This window comes from Theileria parva, assembly GCF_000165365.1.
Source record: "Theileria parva strain Muguga chromosome 3 map unlocalized ctg_531, whole genome shotgun sequence".
Lineage (NCBI taxonomy): Eukaryota > Apicomplexa > Aconoidasida > Piroplasmida > Theileriidae > Theileria > Theileria parva.
In genome coordinates this window covers 102,270-127,053 of record NW_876244.1, presented here as the reverse complement: position 1 = coordinate 127,053, position 24,784 = coordinate 102,270, and the positions used below count along the sequence as shown (strand labels likewise).

General features: G+C 36.4%; 4 protein-coding genes across 4 annotated transcripts; 3 read left to right on the top strand and 1 right to left on the bottom strand.

The window, feature by feature from the left end:
- Nucleotides 1-113: 113 nt before the first annotated feature.
- On the bottom strand, nt 114-12,022 carry vps13F (Chorein domain protein; the record flags this gene model as incomplete). Its single annotated transcript, XM_757701.2, has 4 exons — nt 114-246; nt 392-473; nt 505-6,319; nt 6,371-12,022. The coding sequence occupies 4 exons, from the start codon at nt 12,020-12,022 to the stop codon at nt 114-116; spliced, it is 11,682 nt and encodes a 3,893-aa protein (XP_762794.2).
- A 1,029-nt stretch (nt 12,023-13,051) lies between these two features.
- Nucleotides 13,052-20,291, top strand: DDX60 (DEAD/DEAH box helicase family protein). The gene has a single exon (XM_757698.2). The coding sequence runs from the start codon at nt 13,195-13,197 to the stop codon at nt 20,272-20,274; it is 7,080 nt and encodes a 2,359-aa protein (XP_762791.1). The 5' UTR covers nt 13,052-13,194; the 3' UTR covers nt 20,275-20,291.
- Nucleotides 20,292-20,669: 378 nt separating this feature from the next.
- On the top strand, nt 20,670-22,575 carry Rab7a (small GTP-binding protein Rab7). The gene is made up of 5 exons (XM_757697.2): nt 20,670-20,753; nt 20,790-20,857; nt 21,092-21,150; nt 21,179-21,465; nt 22,322-22,575. The coding sequence occupies exons 1-5, from the start codon at nt 20,704-20,706 to the stop codon at nt 22,503-22,505; spliced, it is 648 nt and encodes a 215-aa protein (XP_762790.2). The 5' UTR covers nt 20,670-20,703; the 3' UTR covers nt 22,506-22,575.
- Nucleotides 22,576-22,657: 82 nt separating this feature from the next.
- On the top strand, nt 22,658-23,523 carry RER1 (Rer1 family protein). Its single transcript, XM_061305749.1, has 2 exons — nt 22,658-23,387; nt 23,422-23,523. Exons 1-2 carry the CDS (start codon nt 22,820-22,822, stop codon nt 23,457-23,459), a joined length of 606 nt encoding a protein of 201 aa, XP_061160884.1. The 5' UTR covers nt 22,658-22,819; the 3' UTR covers nt 23,460-23,523.
- Nucleotides 23,524-24,784: the final 1,261 nt, after the last annotated feature.

Here is a 24,784-nt window from a genome sequence, read left to right as displayed (position 1 = left end):
GTGTATCCAATGGTATGGTGTGAATAATCGATGGAATCTACTGATTTTACTAGAAATAACTTATGGTATTAGATAACATTAGCATGAATAATGTTGAAATAAATTAAAATGTGTTAATTGGTGAAAAGTTCAGGACCGATGGTGAGTTGAGACGAAGAATGTTTAATAGATCTTTGGAAGCAAACGTAAATGTTATTTATCATCTCCGCTCTCGTACAAGGTACTTGATATTGCTCAGTACCACACCTAAAAATGATATAATGAGTTGAATAAATGAGAAAATAAGGTTATCTAAGGTAAATTGAGTAAGTAAGTTAATGATAGGGTTAGTTAAGGTAAATTGAGTAAGATTAAGTAGAAAGAGTTGGACAGGTTAGGGTAAATTTTTTACTTGATGATAACTCCGTGAGATGAGGCTCTGACGTCGGTGATGTTAGAAATTTGTAATTTCCACATTGTAAAGGGTTTTTTGCCTAAAAAATTATTATGCTAATGTGATGGTACTTTGATTTGGGTTATTGATTAAGTCGACGAGATAGATTTTCGATGGATAAAATAGGAGCGCAATGTACTTTCCGTTGTTAACTTGTTTTAAAATGACCAGACAGTCCATAATGTATTTGGAATATTTGGTGCCAAGTACGTATTTAATTTCAGCGTCCACTGTGGAGTAGGTTCGAATTTGAGAGAACTCGCCCCAAAGCATTCGGGGTTTCCTACAGGGCTCTATCGCATACTTTTCCTCCTTGTTAATGTTGGCCTTGATTCCCTTGGAGACTTGAGAAACAGCTATTCCAACCTTGTCAATAGGTTTGACTATGGAACCTACAATTCCTTTTCCTAGGCCCTTGATAAATCCGCCCATGCCTTCTTTCTGAGCTCCTTCAATTGGCTTCGTTATAATATTTGTGAGACTAAAGAGCCCCTCGCCTATACTCTTTCCTGCACTAAATATACCATCCTTCATACTCGTGACATCTCTGTGTGTTGTTCTTCTCTTGATATAATCCTTGTCAAAGGTGAATTTGGATAAAATCATGCCTAAGTTTGTGGAAACTGAGTCTACAGCGTCTGCCGCAATCTCCAGTGTACACTTTCCAACAGTTATTGGCAGCCTTGGTATGTTTAACAAGTTACTATATCCCAGGATGCCTACTATTGACGATAAACATGCCTGTAAGTATTTCTCCTTCATTTGCTCGTAGAATGTGAATATGCTTGTCCTGTTAACGCTGATGTACTCTCGTTGGAAACTTAGTGGCGCTCCCATGAGTTGGAAGTTTCTAGATATACTCAGGATCCTAATTCCTACTCTCAGCAAATCACCCAGCATGTGTAATTTGTCAAGTTCGAAACAACACCATACCATTAAATTAAACGCCTCAATGTATAAATAGTCTATGCTTATACTTCTTGGCAACTTCACGTTAACGTCGATGCTGCTGGTTGGTGATTCATTTTCCATGTTTAACCACTTTTCTATCATGTCAATATTAATTTTATTATCAAATTTTGACATTTTATTCCCAATCTCCATGTTGTCGCTAGAGAAATCGTAACCGTGTCCGCTGTAATTATTCAGGTTAATCATGCACTCTCTGTAGTAGTTAAATATTTTTGTGAACAACAAATCGTTGAAATCCACCTGGAGATCATCCAGGGATATGAACATCTTCTTGATTGAAATGTCTTTACAGTTACTGAAAGGTCTGTCAACGTACACTTGGAGGAAACTTGCGTCTTTATTCTCAACTTTTGATCGATTTACCAAGATTGTTCTTCCTATTTCTGAATCCGACTGATTATCCAGCTGCACATCTAAAATCTTCAATTCTAGCCTCTGGTTATCCTCCTTACACATGAACAAACTCATGATGCCGCCCATCTCTAGAAAGAACAACTCCTCATGCAAACTTTGAGACACTATACTCACCCCAATCTGGTTGATTTGTAATATCACTTGATAACTCTTAATCTCCTCTTCAAACACTTGTAAATCTTCCTCCTTCGAATCCTTCAAGTTATTCCCGTCAAGTAATAAACTGTCATCAATTTCCTCCACATCTGCCTTTTCCACTTCTTTTTTACCCAAACCACCTGGATTCGTATTTGGATTCGTCATGTTATTCACATTCGTCGTGTTACTCACATTCATTGTGTTATTCAAATTCATTGAGTTGTTTCCGGTCAATGAGTTATTTTCGAAGGGGTTAATGATGATAATGTAATAGTCGATTCTATTTTCAGCCAGTATTGTAATGCTATAGTTGGTGTGGTATTCTGGAGTGGTAAGTTCAATTCTTCTATACCTGAAGGAAGGAGTTGAGAAATTGAATATCAGCGGTTTACTAGGTGCCACAGTATTCTTGTCTAGCCACAGTAACACTTGTATAAGCTTGGTTTTATGTACAAATGGATTTGGCCAACCGAAATTTACCACTTGGCCGTATTTTGCTGTGAAACAGGACCCATTCCTGATATCACTTTTATGAAAAGTCCTTATCATCACCACCTTAATCACACTGCAATTGTTGTAAAGTAAGTAACCTCTTGTGTCATTATCCTTATCTCCAGATGTTAACATTGTTGGCGTGGGTGTTAGGATTGGATTAATTGAGATGTATTTTATTCCATTTTTCGGTATGATTGTGATGTTGTAAACTAATGACTTGGAACTGTTCTCCTTTAATAGTGACATGAATGTCTCTCCACTGTAAAGCTCGTTGAGGTAAATCACGTTACTCCAGCACGTCTCCATTCCCACCTTAAGCTCAATGTAATTTTCACTCGAGTCTTCTCTATTTCCTGACGACGGACTTGCTCCGTTGTTAAAATTCGTCAAATGTGAGATAGACTGCGTGGAACTGGGCATAATTTGCATGCTCTGTGTTCTGGAATCTTTTCTAAGGTGTACAACTTCCTTTAAATTATTTGTAAATAAATACTCTGGGAGTGCTGAAGTCACCTTACTGGAAATGTGGGCCAGACCTGGTATGTACACCTTCTCCGTAATTAAGCACACGCAATGATTTTTCCCCTTAATATCAATTGTCGTATATACGTAACCTCCGATAATTGGCATTTTAATGTCATATTCATTCTCGTCAATAAGATCCTCTTGGCGTTCATGGATGTGGCTGCTGCTGGAACTGTACCTAGGACCGGAAGGAGCATAAATATCCGGGTACCGTGCGTGTCTTCCTGTAGACTGGACTGGATTATTCAGTGATATCAACTTATAATTATTATTATTGTTATCGTACAGGAATGACAAGTTGTTTGTTGTGAATATCCTGTTGAAATGCTGTGGAACTAAAGAGAGGCCTGTTCTGTCAATAAAAATCCATGGCGCATTAATTATCAAACTTAAATGTCCTTGTATACATAAATTATTTACCGGTAGTGCTCCTGGAAACCGAATCAACTCTAGCTCCAGTAAACTTGAGTTTACCATCATGTTAAACGTAGTTTTAGTATCACTGTTTCCATAGATATTGTCAATCCTACTACACCAATCCGTTGAAAATCCACTGTCCCTGTTTGATCTGCCTGAATATGGTTTTTCAGTCTTACAAAGCTTTAGGTACAGAGATAGAGACTCGTTTGGAGGCACTGAGTAAATGTGTAGTATACTCTTATTATTAAGTTTGTATACAACTTCCTCCTTTCTCGAATTGTGATCATCTTTCCCGCCGTACTTTGAACTGTTCAAGTTGTAATCTTTATATAGCAGCTTGAGATCTAGGTCTAGTGGTAGTGTGTTCATCACTGATATTGACGGGTAAATAACAACCTCTGACACGTTTACGTTTGCTGGGAGTGACGACCTTTTATGATTGACACTGACTACAAAGTAGATAAACCCGTTCTTGGTTAATTCTGGACAGTAGCACTGTCTCAGTCTTGTGCCCACGTGATGTGACGTATCTATCAGTTTTGACCAGCCACTTTTATTAACCAACTTGTTGTAATCTTTTAATAAATTTTCACTCGATTTACTTCGGAAATCAACGTTGCTTGGACTGAAGATATCATACGTATGCTGTCTGTACAGTGGTTTAAATGAAAAGATCGTCTGGGAATCCGTTATGAATACGTTTTCTGGCACTGATAACATGTAATCATTTGGGATCACTACGTAGTAACCGTCTTGATCCTCAATGCCCTTGTTTTGAGTATACTTTTGTACCTCTGAAAGCCCAGTATAAATGTTATTCGTGGTATACTGCTTAAAATTATCCATATTACTTTGGTTTAAGAGGTTACACGGAATTGTCCTGTGATTTAGGTTATACATGTACTGCTGGTTAAAAGTTCTGTCAAGGAAGCACATGACTATGGGCATTCCCGACTTATTATATATCCTCACCGTAGACGTGAATAACAATAATTTATGCGACGGATGTGGCGTCAACACCTGGCATATGATGTTATTATTTGAAGTTGTATTCGACACATTTGTTGCTCTGTTATTCCTGCTTATTCCCATGACGCCAGTTCCCACTGTTCCGCTAGTTTCAACACTTAGGTTACTAAATCTCGCAGTACTGTTTGGAACTCCAACTACACTATTTGACAGTCTATTCGTGTTCAAAGCGCTGCTACTTGGTCTATTACTGTTCAAACCACTGCTACTGAGTCTATTAGTGTTGAAAGCACTGCTACTGGGTCTACTAGTGCTCAAATCTGTGCCACTCACACTCGAGCTTTCGGCACTGTGTTCAGTGGTGTTTGTGGTTACTATGTTGGTGAGAACATCGTTGACTTCGTCGTCTTGGGCTTGTTCTGGTTCTCCCATATTCGTTTCCGCCATGCTGTACATGTTAATATCCTTCACTGGAACTGACAGTAGTACTGTGCAGTTCTTTGACAAGGGTATGTTACTCAGCACTGTTCCGTTGTTAAATAACGTACTCCTATTCATCTCCTTGTAAACACTGTGTTTGTTAAATCCGTGAGATGATATGCTTGACAGGTTTGAAATTGTTCTGAACACCGAAGTCGTTGTCAACAAATCTGTTTCCACCAACTGTTCACTACAGTTCAGCTCCTTTGAGAGGTGTTTTAACAAATATTTTGGCGGCTTTGTTATCAAGTATATGCAGTAATCGTTACTGCTAACCTCCTTGTGGAGCTGATTCACCAATGAATCCAGCTGTTTCGGGTTTGTAGTAGTCACTATGTGCAACACGTCACTAAAAGCCTCACTTCTACTCTTGGTTAAATCCATTATAAACCCGTAATACTCGTAATTCGTCAGATTTACATATCTATAATTATACATTTCAATGTCATCCTCTTCAGACTGATTATTAGGTCCAAGAGCACCAATAGTGCCATCAGGACCAATAGTGCCATCAGTACCGTTTACCTTAGTAGAATCATCTGATTGATTAATATTTGGGTTATTTAGGCATGGTGACTGGAGGTTAGATTTGAGGATTGGTAGGAAGTATTGCAGGAGTTGGCACAGGTTTGGTGTTATGTTGACGAGTAAATTACTATTACACGTGATCTTCAGTTGATATTCGGCTACAAAATCCTTCCATGTGTTATCGTCACTCACTCTGTTAGGCTTGTTAATCTGGTTAGTTATCCTATTTTTCTTCATCATTTCAGTTGATTTGCCAGTCGGGTTTGTTATGTACTCCAAGTTGAAAATAAACTTCTCTATGAACGGCTCCCAGTCTCCGACATTCGTGTTAAAGTAGTACAAATGACAGTTACATCGAATTAGCGAGTACCTCTTTTCTATGGGTAAATTTAATATTTCCAACTTTTCCGACTCCACTGTAAACTTGACCAGAGGTACTATACTCTTCTTCAAGTCATCGTAGAACATCATTTCAATCCCCTTGATGTCAAATGACAGTGTCAGGAACTTGCTCGTGTTATCGTCAATTAGCTGATTATTCACCAGCTTAATTGGGATCACACTTGGTCCATCTGTGAACATACTTTTAAAGCAGTAAATGATAATGCTCAAATCCCTCGTGTAAAGTAGTAAATTAATCTGCGGAATTGTGAACTGGAAAAACATCTTAGAGGATACTTCAGACAGGTAATGTCCCTTACCGTACATTAAAAAGTTACTGCACAGCACCTGCTTGATATTAGTGTTTGGATAAACTCTGGAGAGTAGACAGTCAATGATATCAAGTTTCGTGAACTTGAACGAGTTTCCGTGAACGTGCATTTGTAACAAAAAGTCCGTCACCAGCTCTAGCCTCGGTGAGTCCAGCTTATCCATCTTACTAAAGGATATAAACTTACTCTTACTAACGAGCAAATTCAATATGTAAACTCGCTCAACATTTACCTAAAAAATTTTTAGACTAAAATAATTATTTATAATTGTTTAAAGGGGTACTTGTGATATTTTGGGGAACAGTGACATTGACGAAGTGCCGTACGACAATGAGAAGAACCTCACTAGGTCAAAAAAGTACACAAACAGTAGCGGTATCTCACTCTTTGAGACTATTACATCGATAAAACTTTCCTCTGGGTCTGTTGAAATCACACATTTAATTCCGTGATACTGTAACCTGGCCTCTGAGTCTCCGTCAACAAAGTTAACACCTTGTGACTTTGTTTTAGTAAAGTTGCTCGGATCGATTTTGAAAAAATCATTCCCAGTTTTACTTTTATAATTCTTTAACCACTCAAAGAGTAATCCGTTGACTGAGTTGACAATTTCATCTCCATCCTCCAACACTATCATGTCCTCTCCACTATATTCATCCTCGTTATTGCACTTTAAAAGGGTTTTATACTTGTTAAAGCTGTTCACTCTCAAGTCTGTTATCGTCAGAGACTTACTTATGAACCCAAACTGGTAATACGAAACCAGCTTCACATTATTAGACGCATAGTCCAGACAACAAGTTATGTCATTAAACTCAAATAATCCAAGCGGAATAATACCTGAATTGGTGGTGTGGTTAGTACTAGAAATCTGGCCGCCTGTGTTCGAAGTTTGAGAATTATTGTAGCAGTAAAATTGTAGCTTATTAATCGATAACCTGATAAGATAACGGGACTCATTTTTGGTTGGAAAGTTCTGTGTAAAATTATTACTCTCTGAGGTGATCATATATGAAGCTCCTCCGATATTCTCATTAAACACGTCGATCAGAAATGTCATCTGGTTCCTGGTCAAATTTGTCACTAGCGCCTTACTGTCTACTCCAATCTCCATCAAATCTCTTCCTCTTGTGCATACTTTCAGGTCTGTTGGGTCTAGGATCACTCCACTTATATTCATTGTTCCATCCTTCTGTTCCATGATTTGTGCCTTTGTGCCTAGCATTTTTAGGAATATCGTGCTCTTGTAGGTTTCAAATAACTTACTGTAACTGTTTCTAAACTCCAAATGTCCCAACTCAAACAGTATATACGATCCAAAATACCACAAATCCACCACATTTGATATGTTCATAATGTCGTCCACATGCTTACTATACAGTAACTCATTATCCAATTTATCACTAACTCCACCAGTAACTCCTTCACTAACTCCACTACTAACTCCATCAGTAACTCCGTCACTAACCCCTTCTATTTGATAACATTTATCTATGTTGTATAGTGGTAAAGTTGATCCTGGTGGTATTTGTTGTTTGTAGTGTCGTTTACAATCTGGGATAGCGGCTTTATTTTCGGGTAAAATGAAAATCGGCGAAGTGATTGAGAAGTGATAAAAGAAGTAAATTTCATCAGCTCTCTGCACAACTCTGTGATATGATCTGCTTAAAAACACACTCAGAATCCCGTCATCAAAATATTCCAAAAACCTGTTAATATCTTGCTGAAAATATACAAACACTACTCTGTCCACTTTTCCTTGGAAACATATGCTATACGGAACTTCCTTCGTGTTGTAACATTTCAACTTCAGGTCCAATAAATTATTTTCCACCTCTTCGTCACTTTGGTTATCACTAAAGGAATAAGAAGAGTCTGAGTTCGGATGGGAAATTGGAGCGGAATTTGTACCAGAATTTGGAGCAGAATTTGTACCAGAATTTGTACCAGAATTTGGAGCAGAAGTTTCATAATTGGTTAGATGTGACAAAATGCACCGGCCTCCGAAATATAATTTCCCAGTTTGAATTGACAACTTGATAATCTTTTCACCATTTTGAAATTTATTCAACTTAAAAAGTATTTTTCCTACACAGAGTTTCGCGATGACGTCGCCGTTGGAGTTATTAAACAGCACTGAAGCTCCTTTGATTATTAGTTTACACTTTGTTACAACTTCCAACTTCTTCAACTCACTAGTCAACACGGGTAAATCTTTATCTATCAAAAATCCTTCAATATCATCGGCAGATGTTGAATTGGCGCCAGGAGTTTGGGACCTCCCGGCATCGCCCTGACTCGCTAAGTTCGCATTTGGAAAAATAAATTTATCCTTAAAGTTTTTAAACGTCGTTGTTAAGCTTGTTAGTGTGGTTTGAGTTATTTGGTTACTGAATATGTCCTTGTACTCCTGAAACCCGTCCACAATAAGCTTAATCGTAGAGTACTCCCAATTCCCCTCCATCTCAATTATCTGCGCATTAACCACATTATATAACTTATTCTCATCTATTCTAGTAGTAATTTCCAGGTCTAGTGACTTTGATACATCTTCTACGGCGTCTACATACTCTTCTACAGTGTCATCCTCAACTTTGTCCAATGAGCTCATTCGCTCCAGTTGAACAGCCAAGTCTTCAACTCCGTCACTCGTTTGCTTATCTGGCTCCGATTGATACTGTGAAATATTCAAATTATCCAAACCAACTAAGTCAACCGGAACTTCACCCGATCCAAAGGGGTCAACGCTTGTGTAGGTTGACAAATTATTTTTAGTCTTGAAAAGTGGTATTTTAGTGGTTGGATTTGAAATGATAAACGACTCCAGTGACAGGCTAAAGTTAAAATTCAGCAGTGTGTATGACATTTTAACTGCCACATTGTACATGTCCAGCTTGAATATCTCGTGCAGATTTAAGTTTGACACTGAGAAACCCGAGTGTCTAATAAGCACATTAGAGCTTATTTTATACTGTTTCAACTTATTTCTGACATCACTTTTATTTACATGGGTTATCGGGTCTGTCCCACAAGTATCACTTCTGTCCATATTATTTAACACGATCTTGATAATCTCATTTGGTACTTTGAATAGTATACTCGTTGCCATGGGTTCAAGTTGTGCGAAAATCTCCTCGAAAATCACGTTCAGGTTAATCTGTTCATTCTTCATATCCACGTCATAGTGGATCTTTACCGGCAGCGGCCTCAGGAAATTATAAGATTTCTCCATATAATTACACGTGATTTGGGTCTGTTTCAGCTCCAGAGTTCCATCAATGTGGCCTATTTGACAGTCTCCGTTAGACTTGAATAAAAGAGTTCCAAAGTAAAAATCTATCCTCTTTTCCTCGTAATATATAATCAAAATTGGTGCACTGAACTTTATGTCAAAGTTGATGAATTGGATCCTGTCAACTTCTGCTGATGGGAAATGTACCGAATCTCTGTCACTCAATAATTCATCTCCATTCAATTCACTATTTAATTCACTAGTTAATTCACTAGTTAATTCACTAGTTAATTCACTAGTTAATTCACTATTCAATTCACTATTTAATTCACTAGTTAACTCATCAAATTCTGGTTCCTTATCAATAGGTCCTAAATCCGTAGGTCCCAAATCGGTAGGTCCTAAATAGGTGGGCGTTGCAAAAGTTGTATTATAATTGTCTAGACTGTGATCTTGATTGAAAATTTGTTTAATTGGATGAAACAGAGAGATTAGGTCAAAGAAAACTGGTATCAGTTCGGGGAAAATGTTAGTTTCTATCGGTCTTAATTCTCCGTTTACAACTACTACATTTCCTTTCTCCATTATCTTGTGATATATTCTCAAATTCATTATGCATCTTTCAGTCACACTTATTGACTGTATTAACTCTAATCTGTTAGACTGTTGCAAGCCCGATTTTCCTGGATTCTGAGCCAATTTGTCTGACAAATCACTGACAACTAGAGAATCTGTTGGCTCAATGTATGTGTCTATGATTGATTGGAATGGTATATTCTGTTGTGAGAATGTCATGATCTTCTTGTTTCTCATGATGACATCAAATGAGTCCAGGTTTAAATCGAAATACCCTTCATACCTGTCCTTGTCCTTCATATCCATCACCGCATGTAAATATAACCTACTCTGTAAATTCTGTATGTCCACCAAGATGACTTCGGATTCAGCAGCATGGTTAGTGCCGGGACTCAATTGTATGATGAACTGGAACGATGGTAAAACTGACTCAAAATAGTAAGAACTTGTTGTAAAGGAGTCTTCAAATAATTCATCTAGACTAATGGTTTCCTGGATCATTTTAATTTCATCTTCCGTTAACACTAGTCCGCCAGGTAAATTCTCCACTATCATAGGGATTTGATTCCCGTTATTTTCTGGTTGATCCTGTTGTTCCTGTGCCTTATTTTCACTTTTACCAGGAGTTAATGAATTATTGAACGAATTGTTAAGGGAGAAAAATGATTGTCTGAATGACTTTCTCGGCTCCTTTTCTGGTGATTCAGGTTTACCTGGATCACTTGTATCTTGCTGTTTCCCAGACTGATAATTATTATACGTAGTGGTGACGATATTTTTAGCCCATTTGAACCAGGATTTATTCTCCTTTGTCACTACCGTAGCTGAGCTTCTTCTCTTACATGCAAACTTCCATCTTGCTATGTAACGCGCTGGTACCAAATCAATTATATCCTGTAATCTCTCCAACTCTTCTAAGTCAACAGGGTTGTCGGTGGTACTCTGTAACCCGGGGGATCCTGATAGTTTATGTTTGGTGTATAATTTGATGAACTCTGCTTTGGTGGTGGTTTTGAGTGATTCTGGATCCAGTTTAACTTCATTTGACTTTGATAATAGAATTCTCTTTCCTCTTTTGCGTACCATGTTTATATCAACCCACATCTTCGTAAATGTTCGAATCACATCACTCGTCAACACTATCTTCAATCTGTCCTCTCTCTCATTAGTATTTACGTCCGTTTGATCCTTTTTACCTATTTTGTTGGTCAAATTACTAATGTTTGACTTTATGTAATTGGTATAGTTAATCACAGTTTCTGATATTTTCGAGTGACTTGGCACAATTGACCCAATACACAGTGAAGCATAGATGGATTTGTTTCTCGCATTTATTGCCAAATATAATCTAAACGACAGAGGTTCCAACATCAACAACCCTATGTAGTCCCCCGTCTCACTATCCTCAGAATTTTCACGTTCAGAGTGGTTGGCAATGAGTTGTAGGATTGAGTTTGAGGAGACTTGTGATTTGGGAAGGTTGAAGTTGGTTTCATAAATTGAGAGTCCCAGGAGTGAGCAAACGTGTGTGATAGGTTCTTCTCTGAACTCTTCATTTGTCTTTAATCTCAGGCTCTTTTTACTCTCGTCAGCCTTTGATTTTCTGACAAAAATCGAGTCAATCTTAAAGGCAAATGAGCTGTGCTCATCAAAAAACTGTAAGTGTATGTTAGTAAAATCAATTTGTATGTTATTTAAAATCTTTTGTGACAGTTTAATGATGTATGATGAGCTTAGTTTGCCTTCAGATTGTAAGTTTGCCAGCTCGTAATACTCATGCTCCAGTATGCTGATTAGGTTATTTTTCTTCTTTCTCAAGTGTGCCAAGATTTCAGAGTCCGTTTTTTCATTTGATCTGTTATCTATACAAATGTAAACTGAGTCTATAACAATCTTGATTGGCGTGGTTCCTAAACTGGTCCAGGGAATTCTAATATTCATACTACCGATTTTCCCCGAAACATCATGAAACGGCAGTGCTAATCTTGAGACTATGTCGTTTTTTAGGGTTAGATTTTCTAATGAGATGTTCCCAGACCATACTGCCATTTGTAAATTTTGCGTAATCCCCTCAACATACGGAGCAAGATACGTATCCAACAAACGCTTCACCAAACCCTCAAACATTTTTATGCGATACAACAGATGGAATTCTATAGCAGATTAATGATATTCGATTCCAGGTTAATAGGATTTTGTGTTGATAGAATTTGATATTGAGGAATCATATGGTTTAACTTCATTTGATAATCAACGGTTAGATGAGAGATCTAAACTCCAACTAATAAGAAATAAAATTATATTACAAACTATGGTACATTTTCAAAAACTGTAATAAACTAAAAAATATTATAAACACATTCAAACTATTGATTAAAACTATGGATAAAATTCTATCCAGTTATTAAAAATCTTGAAATGAAATATCCAACATATCTTTAAAATTAAAATTAAACAAATAATTATAATGAGCCAGGGGAATAGTTTCAATGTTCCTAAGAATACCCAATACGGTTTCAAAAATAATCAGAATTTATTTTTATCTCTACACATTTTATCTTATAATTTAAAATTAATAATTTTTATCAAATTTAATGATAAATTTGACTTAAAATATGAATTAAATTGGTTAGTTCAGGAGATGCTAAATTTAGTAGGAGATGTATCCAAATTTTAATATATTTAATTAATGTGTAAATATTTACCTTTATAATTTAATAAAATAAATATTCTCCCTCTGTAACAGTGTAGATAATGGTAAATTTAGAATAAATTCCGAAATCTAAGATTCATAGTATAAATTCCACAATAACTAATAATTTATGAATTAAATTAACATTATAATTATAAATTCCGGGAAATTTGGGTTTGAAAAAATTGATAAAATTGGGATCCAGAAATGGCAGGGGAGCGTATGATGTTGAATGAGAATGGAGTGGAATCAACAAAAAATAAAATCACATTTAGCTGAAATAAAGTTAAATTAATTGAAAAAATGCTTAAAATAAATTTTAAAGGTGTTTTGGACAATTTAATTTGTGATAATTGTGATTTAATTATTTTGGATAGGGTTGCTGACCTGTCTCTGGTAATTAGAAAAATATTTTTGTAATTTTGTATTTTAAAAAATTAAATCTTGATTTTATAAATGTTTGTTCTAGATTAATTTTCTGAACCTGGATTTAAAGGTTAAAATCCCGCGATTAACTCGAAACAAATTCTCATTTGTAACTGTAAAATAATCATTTCTATGATGTTAATTTAACTAAATTGTAACTTAATAATTGGGTCCATAAAAAATGGAGAATTCTCCGTATGGTTACTCATCGAACGAGGTGAGTGGAGATGAAGCGATTTTAAAGTACGATAACGATTTGAAGATAGTGGAATCTGTCCAGAAAATAGAACATACTGCCGATTTACCCTATGATTTTTCCATATCAAACACCTTCAGTGACGGAGTTAGCACTTTCACTGATAATCTGAGCACAGCAACTTTGAATGAAGGATTCAGTGACGGCCTGGGTACAAATACCTTTGGAGTAATAAATTCTCAAGCGGTTTGCTCAATTTTAGATAATAATGAAATCTCACCTCAGAAAAGACTAATGCTCTGGCACTCTCTGTGCTCCAGAGAATACCTAGGCATCTTTTCATCCTTAGGAGTTAGTGATACCGTATGCCTAATCCATGCAGAATCGTTAATAGTTTACATTTGTTGTATGGCGCATAAACAGGGACATAATTTACTGGACTTTTCTAACGGTCCACATACTCTACAGTTTACCTACAGAGTTGACAGATTTCTCAAGAATTTTATGAGATGTGGTACGGTCAAGTTAGTATTTTTTGAGGTGTTTAAAAAGGTGTTTGATCCGACTCATGTGGTCGGAGATGAGGAGGAAACGTTTTTTGATGGTTACTTGTATTATAGGCAATTGTTGCTATGTCATTTTAAACAAAATAATGTGCCGTTTTTAGTATTTGATAACTGGATTAACGATGCTAAATTCCAGCAATACTTGGCTGAAAATGAGCCAACATGTATACTACTAGAAGACGGTTCATCATTTGTATACATTTTTGACACTGTATATGAACTATTGGATTTACCCTGTAAAGGTAAGGAGAATTTACAAAATCAAGCGAAATACTTGGAATACTTGGCTAACCAGGTAAAAATTGATCGGTACTCCAGCGTGGTCCACACTCTAATTTCACAGAGTTTATCAAATAGTTTATCTGTAGCATATTTTTTTGATATCACAAGACATTCTGAGGATTTTAAAGCTTTCATCTCTTTCTCATCCAATACTCACATTCCCACATCAATACATCAACAGTCACTCATACTGACCACACAGTTGTACTCTCTCAACACCACAACTGAGGAGAATAAAGATAATACTACGGAGAATAAAGATAATACTACGGGGAATAAAGATGACAAAGTGGGTACGGAGAATGTGGTAGAGAAATTGTACGGGGAAGTGAGTAAGGTGATGGATCGCCGAATCCATGTGCGTGATTTGGTAGTGTGTAATTACTTGGTTGAGTTTGTAAAGTTAATTAACCGTTCAGAGACGTACAACTCAGTGGAAACGGGAACAGAAGAGGAAAAGGCGCAGAATCAACTATTCATATTAACGTTTAAATGCCTGCTGGTACATAATTATATGCTGGAAAATGTATCCCTGAGGGAACGCTGTACAAAAAGAGTTGATGTTTCAGACTGGGACTTTTACACTGAAGATATCGCAGCCACTATAGATTTCATGTGCTACTGCTCTTATCCACTGTTTAACTCGTTGTATACTATGGGCGATTCAGCTAAGTTAGATAATTTCGATAGGACTGTGAATGACATATTTGACGGGAATTTGTTTAGTACGATTTTGTACTTGTTGGTACAGTATGCACAAGCACATGAGGACCAAGTTGACGGATCTTTCCTAAATCTGGGCCAGAATGTGGTAAAGGAATTTGACTCTGTTTTTCAACACTTCACAGGGGATAAAGCTGTAAAATTCTTTCCAATCAAATTAAATTATCTCACATATCAGTTGACTAATCCCGTAACCACTGTAAAGAGTGAAATCACACAGCTTAATCATACCAATGCCAATAGCATCAATGGTTCCCGTGAGGATGTCACAACAGATACCACTACCTATGGTACAACAGATGCTAAAACTGATCCTACAACCTATGGTACAACAGATTCTATAACAGATCCTACAACCTATGGTACAACAGATTCTATAACAGATCCTACAACCTATGGTACAACAGATGCTAAAACTGATGTAACAGGATCTACGGAATATTTGGGGGACATTGGGAGTAAATATTTGTATGTGAATAATTCGTTTATAAATTTGTATTACAAGTTTGAGAGGAAGGACTTGAAGTGGACAAGGGCGAAATCGGTGGATGAGTTAGTGATGTTTAGTAAGCATTTCTGGCGCGATCCTTGCAGTATTTCAGAGCGTATGGAGTGTATTGACTTCCATATCAACTTTGACCTCAAGGAGAAGCAGCAAGACTTAACCAAATACACAAGGAGAAGTATACAAAATCAGTCGAGTTTCTCATTTTTGCTGTCAAAGTATTTAGGCTCCAGTAACCTTCATCACCCAATTGTTATTAAATTGGAGCATTTCTGGCTACATATCAAGTATGTCAACCTGGTAAACTATTCCAAACTCCTGTCAATCAAATCCACAGGGAGAGAATTGGGAAAATCAACCAAACACACAAATCACAAGGAAAAGAAAAATGTTAACAAGAAGATTGATAGATTGAGTAAGAATGACAGATTGAGTAAGGGTGACAGATTGAGTAAGAATGACAGATTGAGTAAGGTTGAGTTGATGAAGTTGAAGAACGTGGAGATGCAGGAGAATAAGAGGCTGGAGAGTGATAATAACACTTTGGTGAGGTTAGAAAATAAGCTGGCGCAGTTATTTAACAATGATAAATCATTTGATGACATGTACACAAATATACTTGACAGCACAGATGGTCCAAACAGAGCTGTAGACCTTCTGACCGATTTCAAGTGGGTCAAAGGAGTCCTCTCAACAAGAAATGTGCAACTCCTGTACATCTACAAGATGATACAAAGGCTATACAACTGTTTCTCATCATACAGATTAAGAATTGTTATTAATCATCCGAATTCTTTTAGGAGGCTGTTGACAATTTTGCTGAGGCTTATTTTCATTTATTATCAACACTACAGTGAGATTATGACGAGGGAAATTGTTCTGCTGTTGTACACATTTTTATACCAACTTAACTTTCAAAGTTATGCAAAGAATTTGGTTAACAATTTTAATACACAAGTGAGCAGGGAATCAACTGACACTTTTAACAGAATTAAGCCCGTGGATGGTAAAAAGAAAGGCTCAAAACAGAATAATCCAGAGCCAAACCTAATCAGTGAGAAGGGAAAATCAGAGCTAAATCTAATCACTGAGAGGGAAATGGACAGGGTAAAAAAGGATCATGAGGTATGGGACTTTGCAATATTTGAAGGTACTGAGTACGACTACATGTTATGTTACATGGGAGACGTGTTTGAGAGGACTTTGGGAAGCACAAATGACCCGAGGGTACTTTTTAGACCCGACGCATGGCAGAAGATGTTACTGGACATTGTTGACGCTAAAGAATCTGCGTTAGTAGTGGCACCAACGTCTACGGGTAAAACTTACATCTGCTACTACGCAATGGAACAGGTTTTGAGGCTGGATGACCAGGGGATGGTCATTTACGTAGCACCTAATACTGCCCTGGCACTCCAGGTAACTTATGAAATTACCGCCAGATTCAGCTCCAAATACTATACGAACCCGAACCTGGCGTTAAGTTCCACGTTTCTGGAAAAGTTCCACGATCCCAAGTGGTACTCAAGCCAAATCCTGGTAACAGTGCCCACAGTGCTCGAGAAGTTACTCATCTCAATGAGGAACAGCGAGGCTAATTTCATAAGCAGATTAGAATATGTAATCTTTGACGAAGTGCATTGCATTGCAGATTTGGAACTTGGCTCGTTTTTAGAACGATGCATTCACCTGATACCCTGCCCATTCATCGCACTGTCCGCCACCATCGGTAACGCCACACAGTTCCACCAATGGCTATCCAACATCACAACATACAATAACTCACCAATCAATCCGCAAAACACTGTAAATGAAGGTAATATGGTAAATAAGGGTAATATGGGTCAGAGTAACATAAATGAGGGTAACACGGTAAATCAGGGTAACACGGTAAATCCACAGAACACGGTAAATCAGGGTGATATGGGTCAGGACCTCGACCAGTTAGACAAAAAGAGTAATAAAGTCCATTTTATAATGTTTGATGAGAGGTTTTCGGACTTGAAACTTGAAGTATATTTCCCGGCCACATACTCGGAAAATTCTGTAAATAGGAAAAACAGGTTAATGGCGTTTAATCCAGTGTGCTGTATGTCATATAATGATTTATATAACAACGGGTTCCCAAACGATGTTTATCTCACGCCATACGATTGTTATCTACTCGTACAGTCGCTCATATTAAGCCTGAGTGATACATCGGGAGTTAACGTTAATACAGCAAATTCTGAGATATTAAATTCTATGATGTATTTAATGCCTGGTAACTACTTTGAGGGATGTACGCTGATAACAAAGAGACAGTATAGATATTATTTACAGGCGTTAAAGGTTGAATTGACAGGTCAAATCCAGGCTGGTAATATCAACTCTGCTACCTATGACAGAGTTTTACATTACGTTAATTTATTACCCACCACCACACACTCGGGTGATTTAGACGCGAAACATAAACTTTATCCTCTTTTACACAATTTGAACAATCAGATTACTCAGATTAATCGTGTGAACCACGTCAACCACATCGTAGATAAAGATGTGGAGAAAGATGTAGAACATGGTGTGAATGAGGAAACGGTGGAAAGTGTTAGAGAGCGAATGGAAGAGAGAGATGTGTTTGGATTATTGGATGACATGGATTACTTGGAGTATCTGAATGAGAGGTCATTTTACGAGATGCTCAAGAGGCTGCAGAGTAGTAGAAGACTCCCATGTCTAGTCTTCATCTTGGATAGGAATAAGATGGACCACGTGCTAACAAGTGTTACTAAACTGCTGCTACGCTTACAGTGGGAAAAGTTCTTTGGAACACCCGAGAGAACCTTGGCGACTAAGATGGCAAACAAGGCGAGGATGGACAAGTATCAGATGCAGCTCCGTCAATACGAGTCTGAAAAGAAGATGCGAGCGAGTGCCACAAAGGAGCAGAGAGAATTGGAGGGAATAACAAGTAACATGGAATTAGAAGTGCCAGTGGAGCCTGTAGACGTGTCTCAGGACTATGACCCCGAATTCTACTTTTATAACAGGAAAATATACATCAACTACACTGACGAGATTGATAAATTCATCAACGTAGCAGCAAACAGTATAAGTAACAGGAAGAACTCAAACCTATTTATCGAAGCGTTAAAGAGAGGAATAGGAATACACCATGAGGGGTTACCGCACAAGTTTACTATTCTCACTGAGACGTTGCTGAGGCTGGGATTTTTGAACGTTATTATAAGTTCCAAATCACTGGCGTTTGGGATTAACGTCCCGTGCAAGTCTGTGTTATTTTGCGGAGACAACTATGAACTCACGCCGCTCATGTATAAACAGATGTCAGGACGCTGCGGCAGGAGAGGATTTGACCTCTCAGGACATGTCATCTTCTGGTCAATTCCCAGAAAAAGAATTAAACAACTGCTGCTCACACGGTTACCGACGCTTAAAACTGATACCAATAATATTAATCTGTCCATACTACTGACAATTCTGTCCTCCTTCTACACGCTGATAATAAGGTCAAACACCCAACAGCCGTTAAACCTCCAGTTCCTAAATAGAAAAGGCGAAGATTACGTAGACGTAAGAGATGACTTAATCAACAGCAGCAGAAGACTAGTGATAGAACCTAAGTTACTTGTACAGAGATTATCATCAATTATGAATAACTCGCTCAACTTCTACTGTCACACACAATCACACACACATGGTGACTTAGTTAACGGAAAATTAGCCCAGGATAGCTCAGTAAACTTGGATAACTCATTTAACGGAGTAACCCAGGGTAATACTTCTAACGTGGAGAATACTGTGGTAATGCTGATAAGGATAATGTTGGAGATATTGGTGAGTTGTGGCCTAGTGGATGAGAATGGGTTAATCCGGGGCTGCTACGAGCTGGCATTGCTGACCCGCGACATCCACCCCTCCAACATACTTTTGGCCAAACTCATACAAACTTCCAAACTCACACAACTCCTACACCAGCCCGAACATTCCACCCTTTCACACAACTCGGAAATGAGCAACTCGGAAATGAGCAACTCGGAAATTATTTACTCAGATGTAAATAACTCTGAGATAATTAACTCGGAGATTAGTAGCACAGATGTGAGTTTGAGAATGTTGGAGATACTATCACTATTAATTTACCGTAAGAAGGAGATGAGTAACGTGTTGAACATACGTAGACTGGTGAGTACAAAGCTGAGAAACGGAACTAATGAACCAAATGTAAAGAATACAATTAGCGTGGCCCCTGGTACCCTGGGTGGTGCTATAGGTCACTCGTACCCCGTGGCATTTCCCGACACCTTCCCACTCCTCCCAAGACATCAGCAACTTCAACAACACATCAACTACTACAACCAAATCGTTCTTCTAATCACCAGGAAATATTTGACTAGTTGTTACAGCAGTTCGAAGACCAGTGAGGTGACCCAGGAACCACAGGGTGCCAGCACTAACCCCGTAAAACCTGTGAACGGTAAATTACCTCAGGATATGGTAAAACCCGGGGAACAAACATTTTTTAGCCTGTACCACCAGAGAAACATTTATAACACAGAACACACAATTGGATGTACAAATGATTACATGAATGTGAATGGAGTTGTGGGTGAGATTGGGACATTCCAGGACCTGGAGCTGAGCCTGCAAGAGTTTGACTTGACTGCCGATTTGGTCCCCGTGATAGAGGACAATTTCTGCAAAGTTGTCCAGCTTGACAGTAAATTTAACCGCGTGAAAACGCTAAACGTCACGTTTAACAATTCTTACATGTGTGACTACTTCACACACGGTAGATTCGCAGTACTGAGAGACTCCAACGGCCTGGGCCAGTACGCCTGGAACTATTTAAAGAAGTTTATCGTGTTCTTGCAACACTTTAAATTCGCACTTAAAACTTACACAGCGCATCTAAACACCGATGATCCGCTCTTCAACCACCTCAAACACCTACTCGACAAAATCGAACCAACCTTCAATAAAATATAATATACTCAAATTCCACATTATCTACCATATAATATCTATAATTAGCATATTAATGGGATAATTAGCATATTAATGGGATAATTATCGTATATCTATAATTATTGTATTAATGGGATAATTAGCATATTAGGTATAACTAGTGTATTAATGGGATAATTATCGTATATCTATAATTAGTGTATTAGGAGGTATTTGGGGAGTTGATGTCGTGTTTTTAAGTTACTCGGAAATGTCAAAAATTCGTAAATAACGAAATTTTAATTAAAATAATTTAAAGTGAGGAAGTTAAAATAATTTAAAGTGAGGAAGTTAAAATAATTTAAAGTGAGGAAGTTAAAATAATTGAAAGTGAGAATGTGTGATAGGTGGAAAGTGGAATATAGTGTTGTGTGTATGTGACTTAGTAGAAATTAAATCTTTGTGGTAAAAATGCCTAGAAGAAAACCTATACTTAAAATAATAATTTTAGGCGATAGCGGGTAACACAGAAATTAGTTAAATTTACCCATTTTTAGAGTAGGCAAGACTTCACTCATGAACCAATTCATCAATAAAAGATTCACCAACCAATACAGAGCCACAAGTATTCTTTCTCCTTTTATCCAAAATTATCCTTAATTTACTCTTTATTTAGCTTTAATTTACTCCTAATTTGGGATTATTTATCCCTAATTTTACCCTTAATTTAGCTAATTTAGAAATATTTTGGGAATATTTAGAAATATTTTGGGAATATTTAGAAATAATTTTACGAAAAATTTAGTAAAAATTAAATAATTAAATAATAATTTGAATAATTAAATTAATTTATTTGTAGTTGGAGCCGATTTTTTAACGATGGGAATAACTGTGGATGATAAGGAAGTAACTCTGCAGGTAATAAATTCTGTTACATAATGGTCAGATATGGGATACAGCTGGTCAGGAGCGGTTCCAGAGTCTTGGAACGGCGTTTTACAGAGGAGCTGACGGCTGTATGTTAGTGTACGATACTACAAATCAGAAGACGTTCGAGTCTATCGAGTCGTGGAAGTCGGAATTTCTCATTCAAATTGATCCCAAAAGCCCAGATACGTTCCCGTTTGCACTCGTCGGGAATAAAATCGACGATACAGAAAATAAAAAAGTTAGCACCAATAAAGCACTCAGCTGGTGTAAAGCTAATAATGATATTCCACTCTTCGAAACAAGGTAAAATCACTCTGTTCCACTTATTTATCACTTATTTGATTTATTCATCACTTATTTATGATTTATCACATATTTATGACTTATTTACCATTTATTTACCGTTTATTGATGATTTGTTTGGTCAATAATTCACGTAAAATTTATGAAGAATTTACCTAGATAAATGCTAGTTAAGGCCGAAATTTTACAATTTAAGCCTTCCAAATGGCTCTAAATAACACTAAACTAAAGATAAAATATGTAAAATTAGCCCTAAAATACTAGTCCAAAAATAGTACTGAAATACTAGTCCAAAAATAGCTCTAAAATATGCTTAAAATATGTAAAATTAGCTCTAAAATACTTTAAAATATGCTTAAAATATGTAAAAATAGCCTTAAAATACTAGCCTAGAAATAGTACTGAAATACTAGCCTAAAATAAGACTAAAATATCACTAAAATAGCTTAAATATAGCCTAAAATACTACTAAAATAATCCCTAGTTAAGCCCTAAAATACCATAAAATAGAGCTTGAATAACCTCTAAATACTCTAAAATAAGCCTAAATAAGCCCTAAAACACTCTAAATAAGCCTTAAATAACCTCTAAATAACACTAAAATACTTCTAAATAACACTAAAATACTTCTAAATAACACTAAAATACTTCTAAATAACACTAAAATACTTCTAAATAACAATAAAATACTTCTAAATAACACTAAAATACTTCTAAATAACACTAAAATACTTCTAAATAACACTAAAATACTCCTAAATAACCTCTAGATAAAGCCTAAATAAGTACTAAACTAAGTAAAATGTGTAAAATGTGTAAAAATGTGTAAAATGTGTAAAAATGTGTAAATGTGTAGCGCGAAGACGTCTTTGAATGTGGCAAATGCATTTAACGAAATCGCAAAGAGGGCAGTGCTGAGGGACATTCAAGACGACGAAGTTTACATCCCAGAAACGTTACTTTTGGATCGGAGAAACGTACAACGATCCGCCGGGAACTGTTCCGGAGGAATCTCCAACCTCGCACAGTGCCTTTCCTAACACTTTCACAACCCTTCCCACCTTACTACCCTCAATTCTAACTCTCAATTCTTATACTCAATTGTATACTCAATTGTATACTCAATTCTTTTACTCAATTGTGTAGTTAATTTGTATATGTTGTTGATATTGTTAGGGTGCTACGGAGTACCCGTCGGTGTAAATTAATAATTTCTTTAAATTCCTGAAAATCTTCAAATTCTCAATTTTTATGATAAATTAAATTTATTTATGTTTAGAAAAGGATTTCACCTGGTGCGCGAATCTTGCCATAACTATTACCGGTGACGGTATTGTAAATTAAGGTTATAAAAATGGATTTTTCTGAGCAGTCGAGGTGGCTCCGTAAGCTTACAATTTTCCATCGGAGTTGTCTTGATTTTACGGTAAAATATACCCTATTTCGTTGGATTTACTTTGCGGTTTTATTTTTCATCTTCTGGCTCGTAATTATTACCAGAGGATCACACTACGTAGTCGCGTATATGTACGCCGTCTTCTTACTTAATTTAGTTCTGAGGTTTATTACGCCGCTCAGCTTTGATGACTTATGTGCAGCTCACGAGGACGCGAACAAGGGCACAATCCTGCCCTTAAACGAACAGGAAGCCTTAAACTCGTCTAAAATTAACAAATCTGGCCTAAACTCCAAGGAAAATGTCTATGAATTTAAGCCTTTTCTGAGACAAATGAACGAGTTCACGTTCTGGCTCTCCGCAGTCAGAGTTACTTATATCGCCTGCGCTTCACTCTTTTTCGACTTTTTAGACGTTGACGTTTTTTGGCCATTGCTGGTCCTCTACTTTGTACTCCTCTTCCTAACCACAATGAATCAGCAAATCAAGAACATGATCAAGTACAAATACGTCCCGTTCAACTTCTGTACGTTTATAACCTAATTTTTATTTTACTTTAGCGAAACGGTCATATCGTCATGGAAAGTCACTCAAATAAGGTTCTCTATCGCTATATACACTGCAGCTTTAATACACAGTAATATAATATATATCACGTACATGGGTATAGTACTAAGTTCGTAGTTTATAGCACAGTTACTCAGTGTGGATAGCTTTTTTAGAGTTAATTATAATTTTCTGATTCTTAACAATGATAATTAAAGTTAATTATGTGAAAAAATTGAAAAATAAAAATTCTCGAATTTTGGTCATTTTGGTCTGGACCCAAAAGTGACATTTGGTTCCCGAAAAAATGAAAATTTTTCGACTATTCAGAAAATTAAATTAAACAATTTTAACACATTTAGCACATCATTTTAGACACCAAATCACTTAAAATTCTTCTAAAAATGATGTTATTGAGTGTTTAATTTTGGGTAATTGTAGGTACCTGGGCACTGTACCATGGTACTATTAACTACTGTTATCTCTCTATTAGAGAGAAAATTACTAATTATTACCCTAAAAATAGATAAATCTGGTTGAAATAACCTTAAATTATCCCAAAATGAGTTCTATAAAACAATTTTTAAGCTAACAAAGACTAGAACCTCCCCTTAAATTTACAAAATAAAAATAAATTTCCCTAATTATATAACTGATATTACTAGAATAATCCTATGTATATATCTAAAATACTAAATATTTAGTATAGTATACACTTATTGCTATAGTTAAGTACCCCTCAGGGTATTATCCTGGCCCTTTCAAGCCGTACTATAGACTGTGTACACAGCTAATTTTCACTTTATAATAATTTTCTGATGCCTAACACTGTTAAATCTGTTCAAATATGTGGAAATTTTTGGAAAACAAAATTTTCGAATTTTGGCCTAAAATCCCTGGACCCAAAAGTGACATTTGGTTCCCGAAAAAATAAAAAATTTTCGACTATTTAGAAATTTTAATTAATTGATTCCAAATCATTACAAACATCATTTTAGTCATCAAACTACTTTTATTTAGTTCTAAAAGTTAGTTTTAACTATGGAGAATTTGGGTTCTTTATGCATCCTTTGCTACACTTGACAGGATATTAGACAGTTTTATCTCTCTAGTAGAGATAAATTTTCTAATTATTACCCTAAAATAACACTAATTTAACTTTAAAATAGATAAATTATCCTAAATTGAGTTAAATAAATTAGATTTCTGGGCTAACAAATCCTAGAAACTCCCCTTAAATTAACAAAATAAATATAAAATTCCCTAATTATATACTAATAATACTCTAAAAACTATTATCTATATACCTAAAATTCAATTTGCTGGTATATATCGTACTTAGTAATATAATTAAGTCACCCAAATGCTAATTATCCA

Excerpts from the sequence above, each read along its gene's own strand:
- Rab7a (XM_757697.2), top strand. The coding sequence starts at position 20,704 with ATGCCTAGAAGAAAACCTATACTTAAAATAATAATTTTAGGCGATAGC. Across the intron at positions 20,858-21,091 it reads CAACCAATACAGAGCCACAA|TTGGAGCCGATTTTTTAACG; the intron begins GTATTCTTTCTC and ends ATTTATTTGTAG. Across the intron at positions 21,151-21,178 it reads ATAAGGAAGTAACTCTGCAG|ATATGGGATACAGCTGGTCA; the intron begins GTAATAAATTCT and ends CATAATGGTCAG.
- RER1 (XM_061305749.1), top strand. The coding sequence starts at position 22,820 with ATGGATTTTTCTGAGCAGTCGAGGTGGCTCCGTAAGCTTACAATTTTC. Across the intron at positions 23,388-23,421 it reads ATACGTCCCGTTCAACTTCT|CGAAACGGTCATATCGTCAT; the intron begins GTACGTTTATAA and ends ATTTTACTTTAG.
- DDX60 (XM_757698.2), top strand. The coding sequence starts at position 13,195 with ATGGAGAATTCTCCGTATGGTTACTCATCGAACGAGGTGAGTGGAGAT.